The sequence below is a fragment of the Nerophis ophidion genome, linkage group LG13 (genome assembly GCF_033978795.1).
Source record: "Nerophis ophidion isolate RoL-2023_Sa linkage group LG13, RoL_Noph_v1.0, whole genome shotgun sequence".
Lineage (NCBI taxonomy): Eukaryota > Metazoa > Chordata > Actinopteri > Syngnathiformes > Syngnathidae > Nerophis > Nerophis ophidion.
Window position 1 is genome coordinate 30,419,205 of NC_084623.1, and position 13,382 is coordinate 30,432,586.

General features: G+C 40.4%; 1 protein-coding gene across 3 annotated transcripts in view; it reads left to right on the forward strand.

The window, feature by feature from the left end:
• fat3a (FAT atypical cadherin 3a) overlaps nucleotides 1-13,382 on the forward strand; it is a 315,772-nt gene that overhangs the window by 217,046 nt on the left and 85,344 nt on the right. For all 3 annotated transcript variants that reach the window (XM_061918747.1, XM_061918748.1, XM_061918749.1), the window contains 2 exons: nucleotides 8,969-9,112; nucleotides 10,488-10,685. In XM_061918747.1, coding sequence (XP_061774731.1) covers nucleotides 8,969-9,112; nucleotides 10,488-10,685 — 342 coding nt within the window. The remainder of the gene's footprint in view (nucleotides 1-8,968; nucleotides 9,113-10,487; nucleotides 10,686-13,382) is intronic.

Here is a 13,382-nt window from a genome sequence, read left to right on the forward strand (position 1 = left end):
ATTCACCCACATTCCACTTAATTTGTTGTTTATTTGTCAATGTAGATTTCAAGAGAAAATCATGCAGAGAATAGCACTTTAGGCAGAATGTCAGGGAACGTGTGTGTGTGTGTGTGTGTGTGTGTGTGTGTGTGTGTGTGTGTGTGTGTGTGTGTGTGTGTGTGTGGGTGGGTGGGCGGGCGGGCGTGTGTGTGTGCACGCGCGCTGGCAGGGGGATTATTGTAAGATATACTTTCTGTGATTGTATTAATACAAACCCTGTTTCCATATGAGTTGGGAAATTGTGTTATATGTAAATATAAACGGAATACAATGATTTGCAAAACATTTTCAACCCATATTCAGTTGAATATGCTACAAAGACAACATATTTGATGTTCAAACTGATAAACACTTTTTTTTTTGCAAATAGTCATTAACTTTAGAATTTGATGCCAGCAACACGTGACAAAGAAGTTGGGAAAGGTGGAAATAGATACTTGATAAAGTTGAGGAATGCTCATCAAACACCTATTTGGAACATCCCACAGGTGTGCAGGCTAATTGGGAACAGGTGGGTGCCATGATTGGGTATAAAAACAGCTTCCCAAAAAATGCTCAGTCTTTCACAAGAAAGGATGGGGCGAGGTACACCCCTTTGTCCACAACTGCGTGAGCAAATAGTCAAACAGTTTAAAAACATCCATCCATCCATTTACTACCGCTTATTCCCATTGGGGTCGCGGAGGGCGCTGGTGCCTATCTCAGCTACAATCAGGTGGAAGGCGGCGTACACCCTGGACAAGTCGCCACCTCATTGCAGAGATTAAGAGCAACGTTTCTCAAAGTGCAATTGCAAGAAATTTAGAAATTTGCATCAGCAAAGTGGAAAAGTGTTCTGTGGTCTGACGAGTCCACATTACAAATTGTTTTAGGAAATAATTGACATTGTGTCATCCGGACAAAAGGGAAAGCGAACCATCCAAACAGTTATTGACGCAAAGTTCAAAAGCCAGCATCTGTAATGGTATTGGGGTGCATTAGTGCCCAAAGCATGGGTAACTTACACATCTCTGAAGGCACCATTAATGCTGAAAGGTACATACAGGTTTTGGAACGACATATGCTGCCATCTAAGCGCCGTCTTTTTCATGGACGCCCCTGCTTATTTCAGCAAGACAATGCCAAACCACATTCAGTGTCATGATCCATGATCTGGATCATGTTTTGTTTGGTTATTTTCTGTTATTTCTGGACTCCTTTTCTTCTTGTTTGTGCACCAGTGAGTTTGTTTAGTCACCATGGTAGCTAATGATTTTCACATGCATTTTACGCTCACCTGTTGCTCATCAAAAACTCTATTTAAGCCTGCCTTTTCCGGTCACTCGCCGTGGCTTAATTGTTTGCTATATGCATCGGTTACGTTTTCATGTTCCTGATCGGCACGTTTTTCTTTTATTTGTTTTGTCTTTTTGGTACGTGTCTGATTATATTATCATGTCCTACCTCACGCGGTCGTCTGGAGCCGTCCGTTCTGCATTCCGGCAGAACAAACCCCGTCCCGACTGTCGCGAACGTGACATTCAGCACGTGTTACAACAGCGTGGCTTCATAAAAAAAGAGTGCAAGTAATAGTGCCCAAGGCATGGGTAACTTACACATCTGTGAAGGCACCATTAATGCTGAAAGGCACATACAGCTTTTGGAGCAACGTATGTTGTCATCCAAGCAACGATATCATGGACGCCCCTGCTTATTTCAGCAAGACAATTGTTACAACAGCGTGGCTTCGTAAAACAAGAGTGCGGGTACTTTCCTGGCTCGATTGCAGTCCAGACATGTCTCCCATCGAAAATGTGTGGCGCATTATGAAGCGTAAAATACAACAACGGAGACCCCGGACTGTTGAACGACTGAAGCTCTACATGAAACAAAAATGGGAAAGAATTCCACTTTCAAAGCTTCAACAATTACATGAAATTCGAAGTTAATTATTATTTGCAAAAAAAATAAATAAAGTTTATGAGTTTGAACATCAAATATCTTGTGTTTGTAGTGCATTCAATTGAATATGGGTTGAAAAGCATTTGCAAATCATTGTATTCCGTTTTTATTTATATCCAACACAATTTCCCAACTCATATGGAAACGGGGTTTGTACAAAGGTGTTTATGTTTTTAGGTTTCACTGTAATTTACTTTTTTCTCTCTACTAAGCAGGTCACAGGCGTGTATCAGTGAGTTTTTAGTTGGAGTTTTTCTTTATAATGTTATGCCACTGGATTGGCATTCATCCCCATTGTACTTAATTAGTTTTTTTATTTGTCCATATAGAGAATAATCCAAGAGAAAATCATGCAGAGAATAACACTTTAGGCAGAATGTCATGGAAAGTGTGTGTGCGTGTGTGTGTGTGTGTGTGTGCGTGTGCGCGCCTGTTTCTGAATGTGCGTGTGTGCACGTGCATGTGTGTGTTTGTGTGTGTCTTAAAATTAATCCATTTGTCATTGTTTTAAAGGAGTAATAAACAAAGTATACCAGATTAGTTTCGAAAGTCATACATACAATAAATATCATTACTGCAAAGGAAATTGTAGATAATTATTCTTAAAGGGTAACTGCACTTTTTAAATGTTGCCTATTATTCACATTCCTTAAACCACAAGTCTTTTTAAAAAAAGGCATTCTAATTTTTAAATAAACGTAAATAAAAAGTAATCTTAGAATGGAGCCAATGGGAGCCGTGACTGCATCTACTTTTTCGAACATAAAACTTAATAAAAAAAACATCCAAAAAGCGCCAACAATGTTCCATTTTCATTTTGTGACCTAAATAGATAGATAGATAGATAGTACTTTATTGATTCCTTCAGCAGAGTTCCTTCAGGAAAATTAAAATTCCAGCAGCAGTGTACAGAGTTGAGATCAATTTTTAAAAAAAGTAAAAAGTAAATAATGGGGGTTTAAAAGGAAACAAAATAGAGAAATATTACAAAAAGAATAAAAACAATGGGAATAACAATATAACAGTAAAATAAGAATATAACAAGACAAAGTAGGCAGCAGTGACCATGTTATGAAAACGTATTGCACTGTTAATGTTTTGCATCCCCTGTCATCCTAATACCCCCCGCCCCCCGTCCCAGAGAGGAGTTGTACAGTCTAATGGCGTGTGGGACAAAGGAGTTCTTGAGTCTATTAGTCCTGCACTTGGGATGAAGCAGTCTAGCACTGAACAGGCTCCTCTGGCTACTGATAACGCTATGCAGAGGGTGACTGGCATCATCCAGGATGCTTTGTAGTTTGTCAACAGTCCTCTTCTCTGCCACCGTCACCAGTGAGTCCAGTTTCATCCCGATTGTAGAACCGGCCCGCCTGATCAGTTTCTCAAGTCTGGAGCTGTCCTTCTTAGATGTACTGCCCCCCCAGCACACTACCATATAGAACAGAACACTGGCAACCACAGACTGGTAGTACATCCACAGGAGTTTTCTACAAATGTTGAAGGAGTGCAGTCTCCTGAGGAAGTACAGCCTGCTCTGTCCTTTCTTGTACTGGTGGTCCGTGTTAACAGTCCAGTCCAGCTTATTGTCCACCCAAACCCCAAGGTACTTGAATGAGTCCACGGTCTGTACCTCAACTCCCTCGATCACAATAGGTTGTGGCCGTGGACTCGACCTCCCAAAGTCAATGACCAGCTCCTTGGTCTTTGACGGATTGAGCTGCAAGACGTTCGTGTGGCATCAGACAACAAAGTCCCTCACCAGGTTCCGAAACTCCTCCTCTCTGCCGTCCCTGATGCACCCGACGATGGCTGTGTCATCCGCATACTTCTGGATGTGACACAGCTCTGAGTTGTAGCAGAAGTCAGCGGTGTACAGGGTGAAGAGAAGAGGGGCCAGCACCGTTCCCTGCGGTGCTCCGGTGCTGCTGATCACAGTGTCAGACGTGATGTCCTTCAGTCTGACGTACTGTGGCCTGTCGGTGAGGTAGTTCGAAATCCAGGCAACCAGGCAGGGGTCCACTTGCATTTTGTAGAGCTTGTCCTGAAGGAGGCGTGGCTGGATGGTATTAAAGGCACTCGAGAAGTCCAGGAACAGGATCCTCACAGTGCCATTTCCCTTATCCAGGTGTGAGTGGGCTCGATGCAGCAGGTAAAGGATAGCATCCTCCACACCAATGCCTTCCTGGTACGCAAACTGCAGGCTGTCCTGGGCATGTTGCACCTGTGGTCTGAGGAGGCTGAGAAATAGCCGCTCCAATGTCTTCATTAGATGAGAGGTGAGCGCCACTGGTCTGTAGTCGTTCAGCTCACTGGGGCAGTTCTTTTTGGGAACTGGAACGATGCATGACGTCTTCCAGAGGGTGGGCACTCTTCCCAGCTGCAGGCTGAGGTTGAAGATCCTTTGAAGTGGTTCACCCAGTTCTGCAGCACAGGTCTTCAGGAGTCGGGGGCACAGCTTGTCTAGGCCTGCTGCTTTCCTTGGCTGTAGCTTCCTCAGTTGACCTCTGACCTGGTCCGCAGAGATGACTAATGTCTGCGTAGAGGTGGTGGAGGGGGGTGCTGCCATGGCTGGGGGGGAGGTGCGTTGAGGGGAGCAGAAGAGGGGTTGGCTGTGATGGGAAGTGGGGGACGGAGAGGACACGGGCTGGTTAAACCGGTTAAAGAAGTTATTCATCTCATTGGCCCTCTCTATTGTCCCCACAACAGCTCTGGTCTTTGTCTTGTGGCCTGTGATGGTTTTCACACCTTCCCAGACCTCCCTCATGTTGTTCTGCTGCAGCTTCTGCTCCAGCTTCTTCCTGTAGATGTCCTCACGCGTCGTTTCACCTCACGCTGTGCTGCTCTCATTGCCTCCCTGTCTCCACTCCTGAAGGCAGCTTTCTTCTTGTTGAGGACAGCTTTAACTTCTTGTGTTACCCAGGGTTTGTTATTAGGGTAGCACCGAACAGTCTGAGCAGGGCAGATCACGTCCACGCAGAAGTTGAGGTAATCTGTGAGACAGTGAGTCAGCCCATCAATGTCCTCACCCTGTGGAAGCAGCACGTCCCAGTCTGTGGTGTTGTAGCAGTCTCTGAGGGTATCTTCCAATTCAGGGGACCACTTCCTCACATAGCAAGTGTTAGCAGGCTGTCTTCTGGACCATGGGGGTGTATTTTGGCCGCAAATGAACAAGATTGTGGTCAGACTTCCCTAGTGGGGGTAGGGGTGTGACCTTGTATGCATCCCTGACATTAGAATACAGTAGGTCAATTGTCCTGTTGTTTCTCGTGGGACAATCCACAGCCTGGTAAAAAGCAGCTAATGTTGAGTCCAAAGTAGCATGATTGAAGTCCCCAGAAATGATGAAAAAAGCCTCAGGATGTTTTGTCTGTAGCCTTGATGTGATGGCGTGGATCATCTCACATGCATTGGCAGCATCTGCCCTCGGGGGAATGTAAACACGGCGGGAGATCACGTGACTGAACTCCCTCGGCAGATAGTATGGCCGAAGGCTAACAGCTAGCAGCTCCAGGTCCGAGCAACACAAGACTTTCTTCACAGAGATGTGTCCTGGGTTACACCAGCGGTTGTTAACATATATGATGAGTCTCCCACCTTTTCTTTTCCCGGATGCTTTCGTGTCTCTGTCAGCTCTCACTGCGGTGAATCCCTGCAGGTCCACGTTAGCATCCGGTACCAGGTGGTTTAGCCATGTTTCCGTGAAGATGAGTAGGCTGCTCTCTTGATACGCACGCTGGTTTTTTAGTCCATGAAGCTCATCGATCTTGTTCGGCAGCGAGTTCACATTCCCCATGATGACGGAAGGAATGGATGGTTTGTAGCGCCGTCGATTTTCCTCACGCTTAGCCTTTAGCTTAGCTCCCGCTTTGCAGCCCCATCATTTTCAGACTGAGCAGTTCCTCTCTCGAATAAGAAAGAAAGCTGCTTCCTGGTCTTTTAAAACTGCCAAAAGTATCCATTGGATATATACAGGGATTCACTGTCTTCAAGGAAAACATAAAAAATATAAAAGCTAAAAGATAAAAGATCAAATATATGTTTGTAAGATATAATAAATAATAAGTATAATTAAAGATAAAAGATAGGTTTAAAAGATGTACCGCTACAGAGCTACTGGAGATGCAGCCGCCTTCCACAGCGCAAGCAGAGAAAAAAAATATATGAATATAAGCCAAGTATTAGCGATATTGTTTGGCGTTAATTACCTATATTTAGCGCCGCATTGATCAGAGAGAGGTAATTTCCATATGTTTCTGTGTTGACATCACGAGCTGGTGAGCTGCTTTCTTGCCTAGGAGCTTGTGAATATTTATTGTAGATTATTAATCATGCCCTTTATCTGGATAGTGAAATGATATGAACATAAACTGGGAAATTGATACTCTTTGACATCCAACTTAGAACCAAAAATGTCCAAAAAGACACTTGGTTTGTGAGGATTATGAGTCATTCTTTATCTAAAAAAGTTGGCATCCCAGTGAGATCCGAAATTATACAGTAAGTTATGTTTAACTATATTTGTTGGCCTCATGATGTCTGCAGTGAGTAGTACTCAGTGCTGTTGTGGAAGGAAAAATGAATGTTGTGATGCGTTTGTGAAATGAATGCTTAAAATCAGCAAATTAGGTAAATATTGCATGTTAATATAAATGTGCTTGTTACTACATTACATACATATTTATGGCACGTTTATATAAAAAGTTGATGGAACTGTTTGTATGTTTTTTAAGTTTCATTGTAAACAGACTTTTGCCCGTATTTATTTACTCAGAATGTATTAAAAAAAAACGTGTGCAGTTCCCCTTTAAAATGCAATACGAACTCACACGCTACAATGTTTGGTGCAGTATTTGCTACACCAGCATTAAGTAATGAGACCCAGAATAAAAACTGTAGTCAAACTTCTACCTTAAGGATAAGCTCTCCTGAGCTACAACTCCAATAAAAACATTGTCTATTTATGTCACTGAACTCTTTAAATACACTGGGGAAAATATGTATTTATTTCCCTGCTGGTTTTACAATGTTACCCCTTTTAAACATATGAACTGACTGGATGTATTGTGTTAGGTAGGAAAAAAGAAAATTGAATAATAATAACTGTTTAATTAATCCCGAAATTGCTTTACAAAGTTACATTGAAGTACATCAAGTTTACACCGGCAAAGGAGAAGGACAAAGCAGAGCTTGTGTAGTCCTAACCCTTCCTCCGGTCATGTTTGGTCACTTTTTTTGTACTAGGTTACCAATTTTTCAGTGTGGACATAACGTAGATAAACAGCATGTGCAATTTATGTAATAGTGTGTTCTATTAGTGGCTGTGTTGCGTACGATCGAATAAGACCATGTATACAATTCAAAAGTGGTGCCAAACGCCCTATTTAAATGAGGATTCTGTATACGGGGTATCAGCACAGAGACACTTGACTGTTTACTGCACACAATTTTATCATGCCCGTGTGGCGTTTGCTATGTTTTCAAACTTTCAGGACACATCTACTACCTTTTTATGGGCATTTTAGACACAGTCCAAAGTGCATTTTCCAACAGAACTCACTTTTTTTACCCTTGTTTTTCCAACACTCAAGGTGATTTCATGGGAGAGAGACTGCACTTCAAGACGCAAAAAAATGCATACTTTAAGTTTTTATCACACAGGAGATATGTTAATACTATATCTTATGAATGTAATTTAACAGCATTATAGTTTGCTCAAAAATGTAAGAAATCAAGATACAACAAACTGGACTGCACAGTATCATTATCAGTTGAGTGTTGAATGTTAAATTAAAATTACACAATTAACATTTATAAAACATGAACACACAAAAGTTCCAAAAATCGGTACAGTAGAGCAGTGGCTCTCAACCTTTTTTCAGTGATGTACCCCCTGTGAACATGTTTTTAATTCAAGTACCCCCTATTCAGAGCAAAGCATTTTTGGTTGAAAAAAGCGATAAAGAAGTAAAATACAGCACTATGTCATCAGTTTCTGGTTTATTCATTTGTATAACAGTGCAAAATATTGCTCATTTGTAGTGGTCTTTCTTGAACTATTTGGAAAAATAACTAAAAACTTGTTGAAAAATAAACAAGTGATTCAATTATAAATAAAGATTTCTACACATATAAGTAATCATCAACTTAAAGTTCCCTCTTTGGGGATTGTAATAGAAATCCATCTGGATTCATGAACTTAATTCTAAACATTTTTTCCCAAAAAAATAAATCATTAACATCAATATTTATGAAACATGTCCAAAAAAATCTAGCTGTCAACAATTTCTTTTCACAGTTTATGAATTTTCATTTATATATTGTTGAAGCATTATTCAATAAATATATTCATAAAGGATTTTTGAAATGTTGCTATTTTTAGAATATTTAAAAAAAAATCTCACGTACCCCTTGGCATACCTTCAAGTACCCCCAGGGGTAAGCGTACCCCCATTTGAGAACCACTGCTGTAGAGTATCAGTATTTATTCCCCGGTAATAAGAATTTGTCCATATCTGTTCAAATGTGAAAGCTACACATGATCAGGGAAGGAGTTGTGATTTCAGATGTAAGGGGTACACAACTGGCTTGTAAAGCGCTATACTCGTACTGCTTTGACGAAACACTCACACCTCAATCATGTTTTCTGATTATTACTTTAATTCAATGAATACAGTATCATCTGCTTCTCCATTTTTTCACTGTCCTTAACACATTTTCTTCAGGCCCAAACAAAGTTTTGTCTAGCTAGTTATTAGCTAATTGTATCAAGTGAGACACAGGATCTTTGGTCTAATATTTGACATTCATTACACCACCTAGCGGTGAAGCGGCTCGTAACCCAAATTTTGCCTGCAACCAAAATTATACCAATTAGCTTGTAACCCAAAAAAATTGTGAGGTGGGCACTCGAAAGACGAGGTACCACTGCATTGTTTTAACTACAATATCAACACAAGTCCTTGAACATTTTCATTTGTCTATCTAGGTCCCAAGCTACTCATTGGCCATCAGAGCTCTGGATAGTGGAACCCCACCCATGTCGTCCATCGTTACGGTCAACATAGACATCTCTGACATCAATGACAACCCCCCGACCTTCTTACCTGCCAACCTTACAACTGTCATTCAGGTACAGTAAATGTCTTGTTGACAAACTCACAGTCGGACCAAAATATGAAGATTACCTTTTATTTGTATCATTGCATTCATAATACGTTTGGAGTATCCAGCACTAAAGAGCTGATGATAGCTCACCAGTATTTATTTATGCCCTAAATGATTACTGTCGGGCAATCTTTCCTCCCATCTTGTTTCAGGTTCCTAACACTTAATATACCAAAGGTTTTAGTGTCTGATGTGACACAATAAAACGAGACCTCTGAAGTAGGGCTGCACAATAAATACCTAGATTCATACAAACATGCAATCTATTTTCTAAATTACATTTATTTTACCTAATAAACTTCATCAAAGACAAACTATGCCTTTTTACTCAAGGACAAGATAGCTTGGATGTTGTGAAGAACAATTATAACGTTAGAATGCTTTAAAACGGTTGAGAAATGTGTAAGTTATATGAATTCTATGAGAATATTTTACACAGAAAATGTGGAACTGAAAGTTAAAGTACCACACACACACTAAGTGTGGTGAAATTTGTCCTCTGAATTTGACCCAGCCCCTTGTTCACCTCCTGGGAGGCGAGAGGAGCAGTGGGCATCAACGGTGCCGAGCCCTGGAATCATTTTTGGTGATTTTGATTCTAACCCATGAAATGAATGGAAAAAATGTTCAACTCCCACATTGCTTGACTGAATCAAACCATTCCAACATGAAAGCATTCTCTACATTCAGGAAATTTGGAAAATTTTATACATCCAAAAAATTGGCCTCTGATATTTTTTCTAAACGATTAAAACTATCGCAACACCAAAAACATTGAACTCACTCCAAAAATTCTGGCAATCTATTTTCCTATTTCCCAAAATCTCCAGTTTTCATGGAAATCCAAAATCCTCCTTTGTCATGAATTGTATTTGGATTGTCTGGAATGTAATTTTTTTACACATTTCTTAACCTGTTCAAAACTATCCATCGTCAAAACATTCAGACTAACATTTTCCACATTCCAAAATGTCGATTTTTCCCATGAATCCATTTTCTTTTAGCTCCATGGCATTCTCACCCAAATTTCCAAAAGAATAGCATCCCCTCTAGTTAATCATTACATTTAAACATGTGCAGTGTGTCATTGCTCCGTTGAGAAAAGGTGTATTTGTTTTTTGGTTCATTGGCGACTTAAAATTGTCCACAAGTGTGAGTGTGAATAGTTGTTTTTCAAATGTGTGTTTGCCAATATGTGTCCTGTGATTTACTGGGTTGCTGGGATTGGTTTCCGATCACCTGTCACCCTGAACAGGATAAACGGTGGAACATGACTGAAATCATTTACAAATGAACCTCTAATCGGGCAGGCTTGGGTGACGGTATGATTCCCTACTTAGGAAAACAAGCCAATCGGTACCAGCATCATCCAGCTGTCTGTCATCGACCTGGACTCCTCACGCAATGGCCCGCCATTTGATTTCCGCATCTTGTCTGGAAATGAAGGAGGAGAGTTTGTGTTGGAGCAAGATGGAACACTTGTGGCCAGTCAGGTGTTCAGGAGGGACTTGGAAAACAAATATGTTATCCACATACAGGTACAGTCCAATTGCTTTTTTTATCATTATAAATAAATACTTGGAGAGATGTCCTACTAATTTAACAGCATACGACCATATGCATTGTTTTTTTATGATTATCATCATTTAACCCTAAAGAACCCAGACTTAAATCAGCTTAAAGTAAAATGAAGGGGGAATACCACAGACCAAGTGGTATATCATAGAACACATTTCTGAAATTTTTACTAAAGCACTAATCGATAGCAAATATATGTGATGTTTACATACTGTGCATGTTACATTTTAAAAAACCGTCAATTGCAAACTTTTTTATTAAAACTAGTTGGTTCATGCGCATTTACTGGACACTTTGCCATTTTGGGGAAGTCATGTGCTGGGATAATCACATGTTGTCACCAGTGTTAATTTTGACAGCAAAATTTGATTTAGTTTTAGTCATAGTCTTTTGACTAAAATGTAATCTAGTTTTGGTCATAATTTTGTTATTTAAATTGTTTTAGTTTCACTCTAGTTTTAGTTGATGAAATATCAGAAGATTATAGTCGTCGAAAACTACAGTAGATTTAGTCGACTAAAGGGTAATATGTAAACTTCCCCTTCAATTTCTGAAAGTCAAAGCAAAACAGCGGAAAAATCACCGATACAAGTCGTATTTTGATGAAAATCATGTCTCAAATTTAGTATTTCACGAGTAAGCCGTGTAATAAACGGGATAACGTCGAGTGAGTTGTATGTTGTGGAAAATGCTTGCCTGTGTGTTGGTTTCGGGTGATTCGACTGTAAATGTCGCTTCAAGTGTGTTGTGTTTTTCCCCGTAATCCTCACGCTGCATTTCTTACACTGCGTCTTGTTATCTTTGACGTCAAATATAAAATTTCCCTATATGTTCTCTCTCCTCTTCCTCCCCGGCGTTGACATGTTGTCTTCTGCGGGTACTACGTTTACGTAACTTCCTTACCACGTCGCTCTGATTGGTTCTCTTCCCAACTCCTCCCGCCTCTTCCTAACGAAATGAGTTCCGATTGGATCTCGTCTCTGGCAGACATTTTCGTTTTTATTCGTTGACGAATATGTCAATACACCTCGTCACAGTCTTAGTCCACGTAAATTATTTTTTATTTAGTTATTGTCTCGTTTTAGTCAGAAAAAAAAGGTCGTTGACGATAACTATGACGAAAATTTTTCGTCAACAAAATGAACGCTGGTTGTCACATGACAATAGGGCTACGATTACCGTATTTTTTCGGACTGTAGAGCGCACTGGTATATTAACCGCACCTACTACATTTTAAGGGGAAAAATATTTTTCCACATATTAGCCGAGCCGGACTATAATGAACCCACTAGCTGCAGAAGCTTTTTGAACGTGTAAAAGGATTGGTCTGTAACTTCCACTTGCTTTTCCTTATACTCACCACTAGTCTGCGCCTTGCAGCCAATCATAATAGTGTTGCCGTTGCAGCAAAAACAAGGGACTTTTTCATCACTTGCTGTAAATAAAAGATAATGTTTTAACAATAACATAGTGGTCAGAAGTATTTATGTATTCAAATAAGTTATTTGTAATTACATAGCAGCCAAAAAGATTGTTTTCTCTGTCGGGGGTGGGACTCTTCTTTAGAGATGACTTTGAAAAGCTCTGTCATTCGAGAGGAATTAAGCGTAAAGCCGCTGCTTCTCCACATTAATGAGCGAGATGAGGTGGTTCCCTTGGTAGGTATTTAAGGCATGTCTGAGTGGTAAGAAGCCACGGGAAAGACTGCGGGCCATCACTCTATCGCTAAGGGAGCCCAGCTCCACAACAGAATAACCGAGATCATTTCTGCCGCTACTTAATTACTGATAACCTATTTGAAAAACTAAAATACTTCTGACAAATAAGTACTGCTAAAACATGAACTTTTATTTAGGGGCAAGTGACGAAAAGTCACTTGCAGTTGTTTTATATGTTCAAAATCGCTGGACAGACAGACAAGTCGTACGATGCAGAAGAGTCGCAAAAGTCACATGTAAAAAAAAAAAGCCAATAGAGAGTTACTGCTTCACATGAATCTGAATCTGCACACAAACTTTTTTTTACACACACAGCAATCGAAATACGGACAGATTTATTTTTTTACACAAAGACAGATCAAATACGAACATACAGATATTTGTTTACACTAAGACAAATCATATTGTGAACAGACAACTTGAAAAAACACACACAGATTTGATTACAAACACACAGTGAGATACAAACACACACAATTTGAATTGGATTATAAACGCACAGATTGAGATACACATTTGCAAAAAAAAATTCTACAACAATACATCCACAAGTGTACATCTTGTTATTTTTTCTCCAAACTTAACCGGGTAGGGCGCGGCGATGTTGGTAGAGTGGCCGTGCCAGCTACCTAAGGGTTCCTGGTTCGATCCCCACCTTCTACCAACATCTTCACGTCCGTAGTGTCCTTAAGCAAGACACTTCACTCTTGCTCCTGATGGGTCGTGGTTAGGGCCCTGCATGCAGCTCCCGCCATCAGTGTGTGAATGGGCGAATGTGGAAATAGTGTCAAAGCGCTTTGAGTACCTTATAGGAGAAAAGCGCTGTACAGGTATAACCCATTTACCATTTAACTGCTAACTGAAGCCCTTGCAGAAATGTGCACGATTATCTCAACATGCAACCCCAGCATTTTGTCAATGAACTTACTTTGCTAAGCA